This window comes from Neophocaena asiaeorientalis, unplaced genomic scaffold (assembly GCF_003031525.2).
Source record: "Neophocaena asiaeorientalis asiaeorientalis breed wild unplaced genomic scaffold, Neophocaena_asiaeorientalis_V1.1 scaffold280, whole genome shotgun sequence".
In the NCBI taxonomy this organism is placed as follows: domain Eukaryota; kingdom Metazoa; phylum Chordata; class Mammalia; order Artiodactyla; family Phocoenidae; genus Neophocaena; species Neophocaena asiaeorientalis.
Genome location: NW_020185321.1, coordinates 5,657,551 through 5,679,729, shown reverse-complemented (window position 1 = coordinate 5,679,729; position 22,179 = coordinate 5,657,551). Strand labels below are relative to the sequence as shown.

General features: G+C 37.8%; 1 protein-coding gene across 1 annotated transcript in view; it reads right to left on the bottom strand.

Moving 5' to 3' along the window:
- LOC112392268 (zinc finger protein 850-like) overlaps positions 1-22,179 on the bottom strand; it is a 45,737-nt gene that overhangs the window by 7,488 nt on the left and 16,070 nt on the right. Inside the window, 2 exon segments of the mRNA XM_024733921.1 lie at positions 10,179-10,512; positions 10,515-11,122. Of these exon segments, the coding sequence (XP_024589689.1) occupies positions 10,179-10,512; positions 10,515-11,122 (942 nt within the window).

Genomic DNA, 22,179 nt, shown 5'->3' with positions numbered 1-22,179 from the left:
GGAACTAGAAAAATAACAAACAAAATGAAAATTTAGTAGAAGGAAAGAAATCATAAAGATCAGACCAGAAATAAAATAGACACTAAAAAAAAATAGAAAAGATCAATGAAACTAAGAGCTGGTTCTTTGAAAATGTAAGCAAAATTCATAAACCTTTAACCAGACTCATCAAGGAAAAAAGAGAAAACCCAAATTAATGAAATCAGAAATAAAAAAGTTAAAACTGACAACACAAAAATATAAAAAGGATCATAAGAGATTACTACGAACAAATATGCAATAAAATGGACAACCTAGAAAAAAATGGGCAAATTCCTAGAAATGAACACTCTCCCAGGACTGAACCAGGAAGAAACAGAAAATATGAACAGACCAATTGTCAGTACTGAAATTGAATCAGTTATTTTTAAAAGCTCCCAACAAACAAAAGTCCAGAACCAGACGGCTTCAGAGGTAAATTCTAACAAACTTTTAGAGAACAACTAACACCAATCCTTCACAAATTATTCCCAAAAAATTGCAGAGGAAGAAATGCCCCAGACTCCAGGGCCGTCAAGCACGCACGCACAGCCAGGTGCAGCCTATTGAGCGAGGACGCCAGAGCCTGACCCAGAGCTTCAAAAGCCCAGGAGGAAGCTGGGAGCTTCAGACCTACGTGTGTTGAGCACCCTACTTTTGTTCTGGGTAGGAATGCTGATGTCCACCATGGGTGTGACCTGGAACGATGTCTGGCGGGGGCAGGGGGGCGTGGTGGATTTTGTGTTTTGTCCCTGGGGAAGCCCAAGCGCCTGGAGCCGGGCCTGGCACGTAGCAGGTGTGACGTGTGTTTGTGTGTAGGTGTATGTCCCGAATTGGGGTGGCCCTCTGTACCTGACCTGATGCTGGTCACCTCGAGCTACTCTGCAGCCGGTAGTGGAAGTGGGTGGAGTCGTGTTGCCGTGTGGTGTTTCCTCTGGTGTATTTATTTTTGGATTAAGTGTGAGTCGTGTTTGAGCTTGTAAGTGACTGGAGGAGACATTAACAGGAAGTGGTTTGTGAGTGTGATCTTTCTGTGTAGAATTACTTATATGAGGTAGAGAATGATGTGATGCCTTAGGATTTTGGTTTTGTTGAGTGGATGAGATAGTAGGTAACTGAATGTGTCTGTTTTTATAGATGTGTTAGTATTTATATGATGGTTACAGAAGGGATGTGGTTCTCTTGCATATGTTCTATGGTGGCAGACTGCTGAGCGACTCATAAACCGTGCCTGACTGTGACTAGCTGGATATCTGATACCTGCTTTTATTTGAGCCTACAGAATTGTGCTGGCAGTTAGGTAAGTGAAATAATTATATGTGTAAGAATTGAAAAGGAGATTTAGACTATCATAATTTCCAGATATCATTGTATATCTGGAAACTCCATGTCAACTAATAACAATATATTGAATTGAGTAAGACTCCACGCATTGCTTGCAAACAAAATATTTTATTAACTACTACTTTAAACACTTCTGTGTGTTTTTTCATGCTCCTAAATGAAGTCTTGGCAGATTTGATAGCTTCTTCAGTCACTTACATCTTACAGATGATAAAACTGAGGTCACTCTCAATAAGTATAATCATTTTTGCTAATTAAAATATTCTCTGGAAAAATCATTACTTCAAACTTCATTTACAGCAAAAACTTTCCACCTCCTGCAACTTGGAATTTCTTCTCTAATATCCCAGTCTGTAATTTGACTACTTTACTTTATCCCTCTCTGTACCTGGTCTCTGGCTCTTCTGGGATTGAACCAGGGGACAAGAGAAATAAGGAGCAAGAAAAATATCACTTGATTGGTATTGCAGTAATCTAACTAAGGTTATGTCTTGCCTTGGTGGCATTCAAAGCTGACTTTTAAAAATCTCTTTATTTTACAATATTTTAATTATGAAAAACTTCAAACATACCACCAACTTGAGGGAGTTTTACACTGAATATTTATATACTCACCACCTAGATACTATCCTTAACATTTTATTATAATAGCTTTGTCATGTATCTATCCATCTCTCTATACATCCAGTAATCCATCTAATTATTATATGCACTTCAAAGTAAATTGCAGACATCAGTACACTACCTCCTAAATACTTCAGGAAGCATATTAATAAGAGTTCAATCTTTGTTTGCCTTTCTGTTTTGATGTACATACAGGAAAAAATGCAGAAATTTTGAGTGTACTTTCTTGGTTTTGACCAATGTGTATATGTAATCCAAACCCTTATCAAGATAGAGAACTTTACAATCACCCGAAGAAGTGCCTTTATGCTTCATGGTGTCAAAACTCACAACCAACCATCCAGAGGCAAATATTGTTCTTTTTGGGGGTAGGGAGCTGCAGGTTAACTTTGCCTCTTTCAGAATATCATATAAATGAAATCTTACAAAATATACTTGTTTGTGTAAGTGTTGTTTCAATGAGAATGTTTTTGAGATTTTGTATATATATTATATATAACGTATATATAATATTGTTGGGTCTATCAGTAATTCATTCCTTTTTATTGCTAAGCAGTGTTTTATTGTATGAATAATGTATGGTTTATCAGTTCTTACAGAGATGTACACTTGGGTTGTTTTGGCTAAAATCTTTTAATAACATTCTTTTACAAGTCTTTCTGTGATTATAGTTTTCATCCTCTTGAGTAAATAGCCAGGAGTGGAATTGTTGAGTCATAGGGTGGGTGTATGTTTAGTTTTATAAGAAACTTTCCAGATGTTTCTCCATTTTCAAGCCCCACCAACAATGTCTGAGAGTTCCAGTTGTTCCACAAAATCCAGGTTTAGGAGTTATTAGCCTTTTTCACTTTAACCATTCTGGTGAGTGTGCAGTGGTATCTTAGTGGTTTTAATTTGCATTTCCCTGATAATTAATGGTGTTGAGTTCTCTTACATAAGATTTTTGGCTATTTGTATATTTTTATAAAATGTCCAAAAATTATTGATTTGCAGAGTTCTGTATGTATCCTGGATACCAGTCCTTTGTCAGATATATGTTTTATGAATATTTTCTCCTACTCTGTTCCTTGCCTGTTTGTTTTTGTAAAGATGTCTTTTGGTGAGAAGTTTTTAATTTTGATGAACTCTGAATTTATCACTTTAACCTTTAATGGTTTTTGTCTTCTGTGACCTAAGAAACATTTGCCTGTCCCTAAATCACAAAATCTTATGTTTTCCAATAATCACTCTTTTGTTTTAGCTTTTATATTTAGGTGTATGACCAAACTATTATTATTATTATTTATTATTATTATTATTTGGTATGGTGGTTAGATAGGGTAAGTAATCATGTCCTCTGCAAAAAGATAGTTTTACTTCTTTCTGATCTATATGCCTTTTAAAAAACAAATAACTCAATCGAAAAATGAGCAGAAGACATTAAGAGACTTTTCTCCAAAGAAGACATACAGATGACCAGTAGGCACATGAAAAGATGCTCAGCATCGCTTATTATTAGAGAAATGCAAATCAAAACCACACCGAGACATCACCCCACACCTGTCAGAATGGCCATCATTAAAAAGTCTACAAATAACAAATGTTGGAGAAGATGTGCAGAAAAGGGAACCCTCGTACACTGTTGGTGGGAATGTAAGTTGGTACAGCCACTATGGAAAACAGTATGAAGGTTCCTCAGAAAACTAAAAATAGAATTACCATATGATCCAGCAATCCCACTCCTGAGAATATACCTGGACAAAACTATAATTCAGAAAGATACATGCACCCCTATGTTCATAGCAGCACTGTTCACAATATCCAAAACATGGAAACAACATAAATGTCCATTGACAGATGAGTGGATAAAGAAGATGTGGTACATATGTACAATGGAATACTACTCAGCCATAAAAAAGAACGAAATAATGCCGTTTGCAGCAATAGGGATGCAACTAGAGATTATCATACTAAGTGAAATAAGTCAGAAAGAGAAAGACAAATACCATATATCATCACTTATATGTGGAATCTAAAATATGGCACAAGTGAACTTATCTATGAAACAGAAACAGACTCATAGACATAGAGAATAGACTTGTGGTTGCCAAGCAGGGAGGGAGAGAGAGGGAGGACTGGGAGTTTGGGGTTAGTAGCTCCAAACTATTACGTTTAGAATGGATAAATAACAAGGTCCTAATGTATAGCACAGGGAACTATATTCAATAACCTGTGATAAACCATAATAGAAAAGAATATTTAAAAAAAGAATGCATATATGTATATAACTGAGTCACTTTGCTGTACAGCAGAGATTGGGCACAACATTGTAAAGCAACTATACTTCAATTTTTAAAAAAATTTTTAAAAAGAACATAAGGACACAAATGTGATATGGTGAGACCATCTATTAAGTATGCACTTGAAGTCCCAGAAAGAGGACTGAGACAATAGGACAGATGTAATATCTGAAAAGAGAGTAGCTGTTAATTTTCCAAAACTGATTTTTTTTAGAAAATCAAGAAGCCCTACAAATTCCAAACAGGAAAAATCACATATATGCCAAAAAACAAAACAAAATCTAAAAACACTGAGAGAAGAAAGGCTATATTGCTTTCAAAGAAACAAACATAACATAATGGAAGTCAGAAGTAAGGTAACAGAAGTGCTAACCAAAAATAACTGCCTTCCTAGAATTCAAAATCCAGTGAAAATCCTTCAGAAATTAAGATGAAACAATGGTATTTTCATATAAAAGTATTGAGAGAATTTGTCACCAGTGGATCAACACTAAAGGAGACTCTAAAGGATGTTTTTTTTAAAAAAGATTTTTTTATGTGGTCCAGTTTTTAAACTCTTTTTATTGAATTTGTTACAATATTGCTTCTGTTTTATGCTTTGGGTTTTTGGCCATGAGGCATGTGGGATCTTAACTCCCCAACCAGGGATTGAACCCACACCCCCTGCATTGGAAGGCAAAGTCTTAACGACTGGGCCCCCAGGGAAGTCCCAGTTTTTTTTTTTTTTTGCGGTACGCAGGCCTCTCACTGCGGTGGGCTCTCCCGCCGTGGAGCACAGGCTCCGGCCGTGCAGGCTCAGCGGCCATGGCTCACGGGCCCAGCCGCTCCACGGCATGTGGGATCCGCCCGGACCGGGGCACGAACCCGCGTCCCCCGCATCGGCAGGCGGACTCTCAACCACTGCACCACCAGGGAAGCCCCCCCAGTGTTTTTTAATAGACAGAAGAAAAACAATTTCAGATGGCAGCTTGGAGATGCAGGAAGTAATAAGTAGCAACATCAGTGTGTAAAATGGTGTTGAAATTCCAAAATCCATAAACAGCAGTCAGACATATTGGGTCAAATAAGGTGACACCTGCTCCAATAAAAAAAAAAGTAAATGCCATGAATAACTTGTGGTAGGGAAATTTTTCATAAACAAGACAATAAAAGCACAAAACATAAATAGTTGAAAATGCCATTACATCAAAATTAAGAAATTTTATCAAAAGACTTCATAAAAATAAAAAAAAAAGTCATAAACTAGGAAAAATAATTACAACATATCATATAGGGAACAAATGACTAGTATCCAGAATATATTAAAGCTCCTATGAATCAATAACACAAGGAGCTATACCTGAGGAGTGCAGATGTTGGTTAAAAACCTGTGAGTGACTTTTCAGGCCTGACTATAGGCTGTTCAAATGGCTTTATGTGGCAGGCCTACAGGGGTAAGCTGCCCTCCCCATACCAGACTTGGTACACTGCCAGTGCACTGCAGTTTCTGAAGGGAGTTGCAGTGAAGGACTCAGGCCCCGCTGGGCAGTTATGTTCTTCACATATTTGCATTCCTACCCTTGGTGACTTCTTTCCCAAGTCTCTGTATCTGAGACCTTGAGCAGAGGTCTTCTTCAGATATCTCTGCTGATAATTCCTTGTTAGGAGAAAGCTTGAAAATACTTTTCCCCACTCTGACTCAGTACCCAGTACTTTCCCATTCCTAGGGGGATCCAAGGGGGATCCCTTGTCCGCTCTCTGATCCCAAGGTCCATAAAAGTGCCAGAGGCTTTTGTTCAGGACTCCCTCAACAGTGAGAAGATTCCCACATCTGCACTGATCCACCTGACCCTCAACTGGTGCAACTGATCTCTTCCTGGATCCTAGAAAAGACAGCCCATAGAAATTCAGACACCTTCCTAGGCTGGGCTTATTCTCATGGACTGCCACAAGTCATCATAAGATGCCAAAACCACATGGAAAAGCTGTCCTGCCTGCCAGACCCTGCCCAAGACTAAGAACACTGCCCAGGGATAGATTTCACAGCCAGTGGGCCAGGATATTCTTGGCAGAGAAACCAAATTGGGCCTCTTCCTATCCAGAGTCTTGCTGGATCCTGACTGCAATTGACACTCTCTGGGTTTGGCCTAGCCATCTACGTGAATTCCACTGACTCAGACCACATAACCCAGGCCCTACAAGACCACATTTGCTTCTTTGGATTTCCTGAACATATTGCTTCTGATGGCGGCCCCTGATTTGTGGCCCAAGGCACACATCAGTGTGCCCAATCACAGGGTGTATGGACTCTCCATGCTCCATATCACCTCCAAGCTGAAGGGATGATTGAGCATTTAAAGGACAATTAAAGGACGGGATTAGGGACTTCCCTGGTGGCACAGTGGTTAAGAATCCGCCGGCCAATGCAGGGGACACATGTTCGATCCCTGGTCCAGGAAGATCCCACATGCCGCGGAGCAACTAAGCCTGTGTGCCACAAATACAGAGCCTGCGAGCCACAACTGCTCAGCCCGCATGCTGCAACTACTGAAGCCCACGCGCCTACAGCCCATGCTCTGCAACAGGAGAAACCACAGCAATAAGGCACTGCAATGAAGAGTAGCCCATACCCACCACAACTAGAGAAAGCTCGCACACAGCAACTAAGACCCAGTGCAGCCAAAAATCAATCAATCAATAAATAAAAAATTTTAATAAATAAATAGATAAAGTATACAATTTAAAAAAAAAGAAAAAGGACAGTATTAAGTGGCTGATGGGAGGAGACAAGATAACCCCAACATGGACTACACATCTCAGGTAAGCAGTCTGGGGTCTCAATGCAGCAATTTCCCCGTAAGGACACTTCTCACTTGTGCCATATGTTTGGTCAGAATGTTGTTACTGAACAACATTCTGCATTTTGGGGAAAATATAACCTTTCGGTCTGTCCCTTAACAAACCTTAAGGGTCCCCTTATCTGCACACAGTAAAGCCAATCTACTGACACCTGGTTGTGGTGAAGGAAAGTGCAGCATTTATTGCAGGGTGCCAAGCAAGGAGCCCATGTAGCAAGTGCCTGAAAGACCCGAACTCCCTGAAGGCTTTCAGGGAAAGGTTTATAAAGACAGGGTGAGGGAGAGGGGTTGTGAGTTATATAATCAGCTTGTGGACATTCTTCTGATTGGTTGGTAGTGAGGTAATCGAGAGTCAGCATCATCAACCTTCTAGATCCAACCAGCCTGGGGTCTGTGTGCTTGTAGGCAGCATATAGTTAACTTCTTCCACATGGTAGGGGTTTCAGTATCTACAAAATAGCTCTAAAGGATATGGTTCAGAATATTATCTGTAGCCCTTGACTTTCTTAAGTGACTAAACTGTTATTGTCCTGCTTGACTGTTTTCCTTTCTGCATTTTCTCACTTCTCTGATTACTATTCAGAACTCAGGGAAGGCCTAGAAGGCTAAAGTTTTTCTATAGACAAGAGGCAGGCAGAGGACACTGGGGCGGGGTGGGGAGGTGGAATCTGTCTTGGGAAGACCCCATAGGGTCCTGCTCGGTTACCTGGTCTGCTCCCTTCCTTCAATTGTACATCCTTCTTTTATAGTTATTGACACCTTAGTCTCCGTTGGGGACCCTGCAAGGAGCTTCCGTCTCCTTTGACCACTTTCTGGAAAGTCAGATAGATGGAAAATTAAGATGGCTATTAAACAGTAAGGGATGGGGGGTTATATAAACCCGTTTTGGGGTATTTTAAAAATTCAAATTTTTGTGCTAACCAATTTTTAAACAATGTGTCGTTCTGGTTAAATTATAAATTCTTTCTATGAAAATGCTTTTGTCCCTCTTGCATGCAACCCTTCCAGAAGAAAGATCTATTGGTATTAAACAAGAAGGAAGGAAGACAGTAACCTGTGTGCAGGGTATGGATTTTTGCCTACAAGGACTTTGAAGATAATAACCATCAATCTGAGGTTTCTAGGTCAATATTTTCCTTAAGGTGACCCTGCTGTTTTGTCCCAGGTAGCCTCCTGGGATGGATATCAATATATAGAATAGAAACTTTTCTTGAGCCACAAGAGAATCTAAGCCCAAAGATTTGGATTCATTTTTCTGGCAGGGGCGGGGGGTGTGGTGGTTGTGGTGGATGAAAGGTGCTATGCTTGCTCATGGTATAGGACACATCACAGTCGATGGGGGAAAATTCTCCTGGTAGGACAGGAGCACCTTTGGCCCAGTGAGCCCAGGAACGGGGGAGGGAGGGAATGGAGATCTATCATCTCTCCTCTCTCTCTTACAGAGTACCCTGTGTGACCTCTACCTGGAAGTGGAGGCCTGTTTGTTTATCCCCATGCAGCAAGAAGTACCATTAAGGGAAAAAATGTCTATTTGGCTGGCCAGTAGATAGCCCAACACTACTAGGTGGTGGTTTGCAACCATGGCTGCCAGAGAGCACTGCCCTTCTTTTAGGGCTTTGAGGGCTGTTAAGTTTTAATTATATATTTGGTTATTGTCTTGGACATTTCTTGATTGGCATCAATTATTTTGTTTTGTTGTATAGTATTGTGGGCTTCTAAGGCAGCACCAGTAACTCCCAAAGTGGTCAGCTGAATAGGGCAGTTGGCAAGAATACAGTACGCTTGGTGCATGGGAGTAAGACTGATGTGGTTTGTTTAGGGACAGACCAAAATGTTATATTTTCCCAAAAATGCAGATAGCACAAGTCAAATTATTTTGTATATTATATTATATTATGTTATATTAGGGAGTGGGGCTAGAAGCTGGTTCTGGGAAGCAGAAAGCAAAAGGGTTAAAGGAGAAGGGAGGATAGTTTGTTGTGGCTGCGGCTGAATTGGGAAAGTAAGAGAAGTGGAGAGAGCAGCAAGGGGTCTTGGGGTAGAGGAGACCTTTGACAGCAAGGTATAATGAGGGCTTGGTGTCAGGGAAGATTCCATCTAGGATGAGTCCAGCTGCGAGGCTGAGGTTATCTGATGGTCCATCAGGCTGTCACAGAGTTGGTTAAGGGTGAGGCCATGGCCTTAACTAAGTTTGTAATAATCTTTAGCCAAATTCAGGACCTTGCAGCATAAACTTTGTTGGTTGGGAGCCACAGAAATTTATGTGGTTGGATAATGAGAGGCACAATGAATAGAAAAGAGGTTACTACCTTGGTATCATATTGGGGATATAAAAATCCCCAAGAAGGAACTTCCCTGGTGGCACAGTGATTAAGAATCCGCCTGCCAATGCAGGGGACACGGGTTTGAGCCCTGGTCTGGGAAGATCCCACATGCCATGGACCAACTAAGCCCGTGCGCCACAACTACTGAGCCTGCACTCTAGAGCCTGCGAGCCGCAACTACTGAGCCCATGCACCACAACTGCAGAAGCCCACGCACCTAGAGCCCGTGCTCTGCAACAAGAAGACTCCGCAGTGGAAAGCCCGTGCACTGCAACAAAGAGTAGCCCCCTCTCGTCGCAACTAGAGAAAGCCCGCGCACAGCAACGAAGACCCAACGCAGCCAAAAAAAGAAAATAAATAAATCCCAAAGAAGCCTCATTGCATACATCCCCATGTGAAGCTTTCCGTTGCCCTTTCAGTAACAGTCTGACTTGTATTTTGAGAGGTCAGGCCTAGGCATAGGGATATTAATTCAAGAGCCTTAACAGTGGGGGTATGGAACAAGTATAAACGCTGCCTCCTATGTGACTCCCTTGTAAATTTAAAATAGCCAATAGGGGCTGCTTAAAACTGAACTTTTGCCAGCAAGGTGGAAATGGAATTATGGTGCCATCTAGTGGCTGGCTATGGCAGTGCTGAAGAGCTCTAGTGAGTATGGGTGACAGTATGGGCAGCCCCAAAACCCACTGGCTGTCACATTGCCAGCTGGGGCCTGTTTAATGGCCTGCAGTGTCCCAGGCCCACGTCATTACCCTTCTTGGCAGTATGAATTCACTGATGTAGAGTAAGTTGTGAGGCACAAATAAAGGTCTTCCCACACTCTTTACATTCATAGTGTTTCACAGCAGGATGAATTCTCTGGTGTTCAGTAAGTTGTGAGCCACGAAGAAAGGCCTTCCCACATTCCCTACATTGATAAGGTTTCTCACCAGTATGAAGTCGCTGATGTTGATCAAGTTGTGAATGCAGTCTAAAGGCCTTCTCACATTCCTTATAACCATAGGGTTTCTCACCAGTATGAATTCTCTGACGTCAAGTGAGTTCTGAGCCACAAATAAAAGCTTTCCCACATTCCTTACATTTATAAAAGGTTTGTCACCAGTATGAATTCTCTGATGTCGAGTAAGGTGTGCAGATTGTCTGAAGGCCTTCCCACATTCCTAACATTCATAGGGCTTCTCGTCTATATGAATTCTCTGATGTTGAATAAGATGTGAGCCATGAATAAAGGCTTTTCCACGTTCCTTACATTCATAGTGTTTCTCACCAGTATGAGTTCTCTGATCTTCAGTAAGATAGGAAAAATGACTAAAGACCTTCCCACATTCCTTACATTTATAGGGTTTCTCACCAATATGAATTCCATGCCATCCTGTAAGTCCTGAGCCATAAATAAAGGCTTTCCCACATTCTTTGAATTTATAGAATTTCTCTCCAGGATAAATTTGCTGATGTAGGATAAGAGATGTTTGTAGGCTGAAAGTTGGCATTTTTTTGTAAGTCATTAATGCTTGCCCCAAATATCCCTCCTGATTTATCTGTCGCCTTTCAAATTGGCCTTTGCATTCCCAGACATCTCTGATACTGGAGCCCACAAGTCTATGACTTGTTTCCATTATCATCCATTGGGATGATGTTACTTCATAAATTTCTTTCTGCAGACACAGTTCCTTGGTTTTGCATCTGAACTCCAAGTCTGAAAGATAATCAGAAAGTAAACATACTTCCATGTTTCCTCTTTGGGGAGAAATAAAATTTCTGTGGTAGAAATGGGGGAAAAACTGAAAATAATGTCCTTAAGAAGTGAAGATGGTATACAAGGCCTTCAATTTGAAAAAGAAGTCAAAAGCATAAACACTTAAGAAAGATGAGAGAGGCTGTTAGGAAAACAGGTTAAGTCAGTACTTTCCAAATTCAGGTATAGATTAGAATCACATAAATAGTCTATAAAAGATTGGATATCAGTGTACCACCTCAAATCAAGTAAATAAGAATTTACACCAATAGGTCTTAGGTTTCCTATGTTTAATACATTCAACCAGCCAATTCTGATGTTGCACAAAATTTAACAATCCCACCTAGAATTTTTCAATGGTTTCCAACTGCACTTAGAATAAAATCCAAATTCCCTTACCACAGCTTATGAGATCCTCCATAATCTTATCTTTGACATATCTCAACCAAAATCCTATCCAACACCTTCTCAACCCACTTTTCCCCAGTGTTCATTATGTACCAAATATTCATCACTTCTGAGCATCTGAAATAAGTACTTTACCTTCTCAAAATTTTCCACAGACTGTTCAATTTGTTAGAAATTCTCTAAACATAGCTCTTTTCACAGCTGACTTCAAGTCTCAGGTGAAAAGTCACTTCCTTAGAAAGTTTGAGCTAGACAACCCTATTTAATTTCACTTCTTCATTCTCTATCTCATCATAGTATTTTCTCACTGCAATGTTCTGGATTTTAGAATTATACAATCGCTTACTTATTCATATGTAATCTTTTATTTTCTTTATGTTAAAGCTCTTAAGGGGCAGGAACAATGGCTGTTTCACCCAACACAGAATAACCAACGTTTTAGTCATAAAAGGTGTTCCATAGATAATTGTTTAATGAATGAATCACTGGATCAATGAAAGGCGATTATTGTAGGGATAAAAGGAAATACTGTGCAGATATGGAAGTAGGGAAGAATTTAAGGATTATAACAATCATTTATACTTATACTTAATTACAGAATAGTTCTAAACATCTGTCCCTGATTTTAATCTCTCTCACATCACTGAAAGGATAATATAAGCTCTTTACTTCATAAGCTCTTTACTTCACTACTTCCCTCAGAAACTAAAACAAAATCACAACCAAAATTAGGTTATTAAATGATGCAAATAGAAAAATGATATTATATATACCTAACCACCTATCTATCCAACTGTTTCTCCCTTTACTTCTACCAGTGCTCATTGCCATTTATGTGTAGTTATGACTCTCTATACCATAATATACTGAGGTGCCTTTTCTTTTACCCTTCACTTGAATTTGTAGTATTACTCAACCTTCTATCCAATATACAATCTATTTTGTTCCTCCAGGCCCTTCCTCTGGGCTTCCCTTCCCTCCTTTATGTCCAAAACCACTATATTTGTACTTCCCAGAAAACTATTTCTTCCCAGGCATTATAACAGGTTTGAAGCATATTAAGCAAAGGGACTTGAGAATTTTGGGAGACTAGGATCACTATTTGGTAGAATGAGGTGGGTAGACTGGACGACTAGAAACTATAACAAAGGATATGCTGAATGTAAACTGAAGGAAATGATGGAGAATGGAAATCTAGATAATGGAACAGACAGAATATTCTAAAATGCTGAGTGAGTATAGAAAGTTTACAACACAAATATTCCTCTGACTACAGTATGGTATGTTTTGTGACTCTAATAAAACTATTATTTGGTGCTAATGCTATAAAGATTGTCCTTGAAATAATATAGAAGAGAACTCAGGCAGTCTCTAGCAATGAGTGATTTGACAGTAAAAGCTGAGAAATAGTTCAGAGTAAAAGAAAGAGTAATAATGAGATTTAGTGAGGATTTAGTGAGAACACAGGATTCAGACAGACCAGAATTTCAGACCCTAGCTCTGCTGGTGATTACCTTTCTGTGTAGACAAAGTACTTTTACGTATCTCAGTCACCATTTCTTCATATAACAATAGATATAGAAATATCTATTCCGTGGGCTTGTAAAGATTAGGAATAATGCATGTAAAGTGCCTGGCATAAAGAGTTCAAGATGTGGTTCTAAGATGAACTGGTTTGCAGGGCAAAAATTGAGACACAGATGTAGGGAACAAACGTATGGACACCAAGGGGGGAAAATGGCAGGGGTAGAATGGTGGTGGTGGTGGGATGAATTGGGAGATTGGGATTGACATATATACACGAATATGTATAAAATGGATAACTAATAAGAACCTGCTGTATAAAAAATAATTTTTTTAAGTGGTTCTATCATTCTTATTACTATGGAAGAAGATTCAGGGGAAAAAAAGGCGGGGGGGGGGGCAAGGGCTGAGCAAGGAAAATGATATTAAGTTTTCCTGCACCTGAACTATATGCTTTTCATAAAATCAATGTAAATTTCATAATGTGAATGTGGAAATTTTCATTAAAATTTTCTGTCATAAAGGAGACGAATGTGAAAGGGGTGAGGCATGAAGACAAACAAACAAAAAGACTTCCAAAACTCAAGCAGTAGGGCGGAAATTATTCTAGATTCACCCTCTTGTTCATGCCCTCAATCATCTGCAATGTTAATTTTCACTATTATATCCCTGATGGCCTTACCTAGCTTAAATTCCACAGTCCATCATTGTAACTATTGTCTTGCATTTATGTCCCCAACCTGATTAAATCCAATTCTGCCTATTGTTCTTCTCTACCTGAGTAGCTGAACATGGCTGGTAAGGAACACACACCACATTGACTATTCTCACTATACATTTATAACCACGTAACTCAAATGGACCCTCAGCATTTTCCCTCACCTCTGCTACATTTCTCATTTTCTCACTCTCTGAGAAAATTTCCCCCACCTCTTTTCTCTCCTAATATCTCAGAACTATCTCCTGGCTGATGTCCAGATTAATAATTTCACAAAGAAGGCGGGGAAAAAAGTAAGAATGAGAGAATTTTCTCTCATGCAATCAAATCAACCAACCTGTACATAAACTCCAATAATCTGTTTCCCCTGCTGATAAAATGCTTCTGTCCAAGGCCAATACCTTAACTGGATCCTGAAGACTATCTTCTCTGACATAACCTTTTCTTGCATATGCTTCTGCAATCCCCATCCTCTCTCCTTCACAAATAGTTTTCCTGCTCTCATGTTTTGGTCCTATCAGCACAAAAGACACTCCTTAAAATCTCCTTTAAAGTATGTACACACAAACAACTTCCTTGACTCTAGGACCCCCGGCAGCTACCAATCATTTGCTTGTCCTCTGTTTTACAAAATTTCACACTATCTACACATTGTCTCACCATCCACACATTGTCTCACTTCCTATTTTTTTTGTGTTAAAATAGTTTGCCATAGAAAAATGTAAGCTTTTGAAAGTGGAAAAAACCCAATATAACAATCACTCAGCTTCAACAACTGTCAACTTATAGACATTCTTATTTATCCATCCACTTCTCACAGCCAATCCATAAATTAATTTGAAGCAAATTCCAGGCATCTTATTATTTCATCTGTAAATATTTCAGCATGAATCTCTAAGACAAGAACATTTTTGCAAAAGCATATTAATATAGTAATCAAACCTAAAGTTTACAGTAATTCTTTAAGATCAAATATCCAGTTAGTCTTCCTATTTCCCCAGTTGTCTAATTATAAATGTGTATTTTTCAGTTTGTTTGAATCAAGATCCATGTGAGGTCTGTAAATGAGACTGGTTGCTATCTCTAAGTGTCTTTTAGTCTTTAAGATATATAATTAAAGATAAAATATAGCCTGAGTTCAAAATAATCCTTCCAATTCATATTCAGGACTACAGGGTTTCTATTTAATGTTATCAATCTTACATCTGTATTTCCTTTCTCCTGTACTGACAGTCTCAGTTTTCAAAGGCTCCAACTAAATTGCTCATTTATTTTATTCCACAGAACCTAACAATATCAGCACTGCTACCACTAGTATGAGTACTAAAAACATTATGGTGGGGTTTTTAGATAGTGTCTTTTCTTCTTAGGGTATATAACCAATGGATACACATTTGGATTGAATTGTTTCCTTTCTCTTTTGGTTTCAGGGGTTTTTCTAAAGTGAATTTTGTTTTATAATTGTGTAAGATGTTTATTATAGTTCCCAACTCAAATCTACAAAATAAAGTATAATGAAAGAAGTCCTCTTCATCCCATTATTTTCCCTCCCCTTGCATAAAGTAACAACTAAAAAACACTTTATTTTTTTCCTCTTTGATCTTTATTATTTCCTTCCTTCTGTTGACTTTAAGTTTTGTTTGTTCTTCTTTTTCTATTCTTTTAGGTGGTAGGTTAGGTTGTTTATTTGAGATTTTTCTTGGCTTTTTTTTTTTTTTTTTTTTTTTTTTGAGGAAGGCCTGTATCACTATGAACTTCCTTCTTAGGACTGCTTTTGCTGCATCCCATAGATTTTTGTATGGTTGTATCTTCATTGTCATTTATCTTGAGGTATTTTTTGATTTCCTCTTTGAGTTTCTCATTGACCCATTGGTTTTTTTAGTAGCATGTTGTTTAGTCTCCATCTAATAGGTGTTTATTGTTGTTGTTGTTTTTCATTTTTCTTTCTGTAGTTGATTTCTACTTTCATGACATTGTGGTCAGAAAAGATGCTTGAAATAAGTTATAGTCTCTTAAATTTGTTGAGGCTTGTTTTGTGTCGTACTAGTGGTCTATCCTAGAGAATGTTCCATGCATGCTTGAAAAGAATGTGTATTCCGGAGGCGGGGGTGGTTTGGATGTAGTGTTCTGTATATATCAATTAAGTCCAACTGTTCTATTGTGTCGTTTGGGATCTCTGTTGTCTTATTCTAAAAAACATTTTAAAAAATACAGTATCCTTCCTGTTTTAGATAAATAACAGCATGTTTTAGTATAATCACTGTTTGGCCTTAGTTCTATCATTTTGATTTATGATACATAAACACTCGAACATGCACACATACATATCTTTTATCTATACAGTCTTTCTCTATGTATACCATTTTACTTATTCTCTGTTTTGGGGCATATCTTTTCATATTTAGTCAAGTTTACATTTTTGATCCAAAGCTTATTTTTATCCTGATAAATTTATATAATAACTGTTGTCCTCCTACTCTCTCTGCTATTACCTACTGGTTTCCTAATACAAGACATATTGAAAATAATTATTAACTTCTTATCCCTTCCCTAGGCTCTGATTTGAAATACTTACTTCCTCTGTTAATATCTATAAGGTAATTTACAAGCTTGTTGTACTTTTCATATACCCCTCACATTCTCACCCTACTTCTTAGATAATTATAACTATATATATCTACTATACCTAAGCAATAATACTATACTCTCTCCCTTAATACTACCACTTAGTATTACATATACAGGTTATTATATACTTAATGCTCAACCCAGTCCTTAGGTTGATGTCTCTCTATTTCTGTTTTCTGAAGTTCATTTTTGGCTTGATCCCTTGGGAAGGGTTTAGAGGAATAATACTCCTTGAGCTTCTGCATATATACATATATAACAATTTGGCTAGGTAAAAAGTTCTTAGCTCAAAATTTATGTCTTTGTATAACTTAAATAGAAAAACAGACGTTGTCTTCTGGAATAAAGCTTTGCTGTAGAAAGGCCAGATGATAATCCGATTTTCCTTTCCTTTTAAGTGACTTGGTCTTTATGTCTGGATGCCAAAGTTATGATCTTCCTGGATACATGGTGTACTTTTTCAAAACATGGCTTCAGTCCTTTTGTTCTTAATTCTAGTTATCTTGAGTCACTTTTGGCAATTGTTTGTTCCATTAAACTCTTATTGGAACTCTTAATGAAGATGTTAGATTCTCACTATCTTCTATATCATTTTTTCTCTAATCCTTTTTCTCTCCTTCTTAATTTCTTTATTTTTTAGGAGTTAATTAATTGATTTATTTTTGCTGTGTTGGATCTTCGTTTCTGCGTGAGGGCTTTCTCTAGTTGTGGCAAGTGGGGGCCACTCTTCATCGCGGTGCATGGGTCTCTCACTATCGTGGCCTCTCTTGTTACGGAGCACAGGCTCCAGACGCGCAGGCTCAGTAGTTGTGGCTCATGGGCCCAGTTGCTCCGTGGCATGTGGGATCCTCCCAGACCAGGACTCAAACCCGTGTCCCCTGCATTAGCAGGCAGATTCTCAACCACTGCGCCACCAGGGAAGCCCTTAATTTCTTCTTGATTTTGAAATTTTTTCTCCTTTCCATCTCCTGTTTCTCCCAAGGCATTATTTGTTGCACATTTTCATTTTTATTTCCCTTCTAGTTTGGTCTTCACCTCTGAAATGATTTTTTATTTTATTTCTAATTTTTTCCTGAGTCTGTCACCATCTTTAATTTTTTTTCTCCAGTTGCCTCATATCTGAGTTTTTCTAATTCTGTTTTATTGTTCTTTCAGAGTGTCTATCATTTTCTGACATTTTTAGCTAGTTTTGAAACATTATGACTGTTTGTACATATGACGTGCTGGTGTGCCTCTCATTGTCTATAGGAATGTTGTTTTATCCTTTAATCCCTTTTATAGCAATTTTATGCAAGGTTAAACCAGAATCTTTTCCTATTGCTTTTATTTAAATTTTTAAAATTTAAATTAACAGAGCAAAGCTTTCTTGTGTATAGTTCTATGAATTTTAATACATGTAGAGATTCATATAACCACAATAATTATACAGAATAGTTTGACCACCCCCAAAACTCCCTCAAGCTATCACTTTATACTCCCTCCCTCCCCTAGTCCCTAATCTCTGGCAAACACTGATCTGTTCTCCATCTCTACGATTTTTCTTCATTTCCAGATTGTTATATAAATGGAATCATACAGTATGTAATGTTTAGAGATTTTTTTCCCATTCAGCATAATGCTGTTGAGATCCATGCAAGTACCTTCATGTACTTATAGCTCATTCCTTTTTACTGCTGAGTACTATTCCATTGTATGGATGTGTCATTCACATGCTGAAGGACATTTAGGCTGTTTTCAGTTTGGGGCAATTATGAACAGAGCTACTACAAATAACCCTGTATAGGCTTTTGTGTGAATGCAAGTTTCCATTTCTCTAGGGTAAATACTCAGGAGTAGGATTGCTGGGTTGTGTATGTGTAAATTCATAAGAAATTGCTAAACTCTTTTCCAAAGTTACTGTACCATTTTGCATCCCTTCCAGCAAAGTATGAGAGTTCCAGTTGCTCAGTATCCTTGCCAGTACCTAGTAATGGCAATATATTTTATTTTAGCCATTCTAATAGGTGTTTAGTTTCTCATCATGGTTTTAATATGCATTTTCCCAATGGCTAATGGTGTTGAACATCTTTTCATGTGTTTATTTGCTATCCATATATCCTCTTTGATGAAGTGTCTGTTCAAGTCTTCCTCTTTGATTCATAGGCTATTTAGAGGTGTCTTGTTTCATTTCTAAGTGTTTGGAGGTTTGCCTCTTATCTTTGTTATTGATTTCTCATTTAATCCCTTTATGTCAAAGGACATAAGATGTATGGTTTCAATTCTTTTAAAGTTTGCTTTATGATCCAAGATATGTTTTATGCACACTTGAAAAGAGTGTGTATGCTAATATTGTTGGGTAAAGTATACTATATTCATTTGCATGATTATATTCATTTGCATGATTGCATTATTTAGTTTTTCCATAAACTTGCTGATTTTCTGTCTACTAGTTCTATCAATTACTTAGAAAGGCATGTTGGAGTCTATATAAAATTGTGGATTTAATTATTTCTCCTTTCAGTTCTGTCAGTTTTTATTTCATATATTTTGGAGCTCTCTTGTTAGGTATACACATTGAGAATTATTATGTCTTCTCAGTGAATTGACCCATTTATCATTATGTAATGTCCCTCTTTATCCCTGGTGATTTTCTTTGCTCTCTAGTCTTTGTTTCCTGTTAATATTACCATTCCAGTTCTTTTTTATTAGTGTTTGCTTAATGTATCTTTTTCTATCCTTTTAATCTACCTATATTTGAAGTGAGTTTCTCAAAAATAGCACATACTTCAGTCATGAATTTTTATCCATTTGGACATTCTCTGTCTTTTAATTGGTGTATTTAGTCCATTGGCATTTAATGTAATTATTGATGTGTTTAGATTCAGGTCTACTATTTTATTATTTGTCTTCTATGTGCATCCTGTTTTTCATTCCTCTGTTTCCAATTTTATGCCTTCATTTGTACTGACACTTTTTTTGGCCCATCATCCTTTTCTTTTTAATGGTGGTAAAATATACATAACATAAAATTTACCATCTTAACCATTAAGTGTACAGTTCACTAGTGTTAAGTATATTCACATTGTTGTGCAACCAATCTTGAGAATTTTTTTATCTTGCAAAACTGAAACTCTCACATTGTTGTGCAACCAATCTTGAGAAATTTTTTATCTTGCAAAACTGAAACTCTGTGCCCACTAAACAAAGTCTCTCTCCAAGTCTGTACTCTAGATACCTTAGAAAACTAAATCAGTTTGTCTTCTTGTTACTGGCTTATTTCACTTAGCATAGTGTCCTCAAGCTTCATCCATGTTGTGGTATGTGTCAGTATTCCTTCCTTTTTAAGGCTGAATAATATTTCATTGTCTGTTTATACTACATTTTTGTTTATCCATTCATTTGTTGATGGACATCTTGGTTGCTCCCTCATGTTAGCTATTGTGAATAATGCTGCTATGAACATAGGTGTACAAATATCTGTTTGGGCCCCTCCTTTCAATTCTTTTGGGTATATGCCCAGAAATGGTATTGCTGGATAATATGGTAACTGAATACTTTTTAATATTCCATTTTAATTCTTACTCATTTTTAATTGAGATGGGTGTCATTCTACATTTAGGAGGAAAAACTGGACCAGGGTAGAGTTTATAGCTTTGTAGCATTGAAGGTCCCTCTTTGTGGTTTTCTATGAGTGCTCAAAACTGTAGTCTTAAACACTTCCTGAAATATGCCTCCTCTGCTCCCCTCCCCCACTTTTATCTAGACCACCTTCTTCCTTTGCCACTATCATCCCTGTCCTGTTGTTCAATTTGGATTCTACTACCAGAAATGTCTCCTGAGTAGTAGATGTTGTCCAGAAAGGCATCTGTAGTTTGGATTCTAGAGTTTAAGAGGCCCAGACTTTAGCTGTGCTGTATTTACCTTTCACTTACCTGCCTATAGAAGGATGACTTCCAGTTTCAGCTGCTGCTGTACTTTCTAGTGAGTAAATTTATGATTTGAGGGTTCTCTTCTTCTCAGAGCTGTCAGATATTCCCTTGCTTTTATTTCTACTTCATCCCATAAAAACTGCAGACACCAAAAGGGTCTTAGGGCTGTCAGTTTATTCCCAGTTAATCTTCTTATAGGGTTTGAGAGGGTGACTTGTCACTTAGCTTTGATGTAGATGTTACCTGTGGATTTGTATTTTGCTCTTTTAGTTTCTCTCTTATTTGGTTTGTTTGTTTTGTTTGGTGGGAGATGGGGAGGATTCAAGGAAAGCAAAAACATTACACATTCACAGCCACCATTTTCCCAGATTTCTCTTCCACTTTTTTTAAAGCCATTTCAATCAGGAATGATTTTTGTTTCATAACTCCACTGAAAAAACACTCTTTCTAAGACCACCAAAACCCTCCTTTTGTTAACTCTAGTGGTCAGTTACTGTTCTTCCAGTAATGTGTGACAGTTTATCTACTGGTACATCCATACTTACCTTGGTCATTTTCTACTTTGCTCACCAGTCTTTCTCATTGTCCTTTTAGATACCATCTAGGGTAATCAACCATCTCAGTTTGCCTAGGATTGTCCTGGTTTTAGCACTGAAAAGTCCCACATTCTGGAAAACTCCATAATTGGGAAAACCAGGACCATCCTCCTTTCCTGACTTCTAAGTGGAAGAATGGCTCAGAGAACAGTCTTTGTCACTCTTCTCCTCTCAATATTTCACTCATTTATCAAGTGATCTCTTTCAGTCTTATTGCTTAATAAACTGTCCATCTGCTGGTGATTCCCAGCTCTACCCTCTCCACTCTGCCAGAAGCTCACATAGCCAGCTACTATTGATCCTTCTGGCTTAACCTTAAAAAAAAATCCTGAATCTAATCATTTTCTCAACATTTCTACTGTTAACATCATAAGCATCAGCAAATTTTTTCTTTAAGGGCCAGAGAGTAAATATTTTAGGCCTGCAAGCCACAGTCCCCATTGCAACTACTCAACTTGGCCACTGTAGCGCAAAAATAGCCAAAGACAACACATAAGTGAATAGGTGTGGCTATGTTCTGGTAAAACTTTATTTACAAAAAATAGGCAGCTGGCTCACAGGCCATACATAGTTTGCTGACCCCTAGTCTAACCTATCATCATCTTATGTGTGAATTACTAACACAGCATCCCAATTAGTCACCTTATTCCTCTCCTTTTAGCTTCATTAGTCAGAAAGTAACTTTTGTAAATTTTGTTAAGAAATACATGAGAGTGTTTTGTGCATTTGTATACACACATATTTAAAAGGTATGAAGAATAATGAAATGAATACTATGTATCCATTACTAAGCTTAAAAAATAAAACATTACAAATATTGATGCTTCTTGAATATCCCTCCCAAAGCAAATTGTTCTCGCTTTCCTGTACACTACAGGTAACCACTATTTTGAAATTTGTATTTCTCATTCTCTTTCCTTTTATTATTGTTTTACTATATATATGTGAATTCTTATTTAAGATACTGTGCAGTATGACAACATTTGAAAACTATATATAAATAGCCTCATACTTCTGGTATTCTGTGACTGTTTTTATGATTAGCCTGATATATTAGCTATAATTCATTCATTTCATGGCAGTATGGTTTTATTTAGCATACAATAGAAACAGGATGATTTACTGATCTATTCTGAGGCTGAGAGACATTTAGATTGTTTCTAGTATTTTGCAAATACTGCGGGTACTGACATTCTTCCTCATCTCTCCCACTGCAACCTCTGCTTTTAGCAGTAT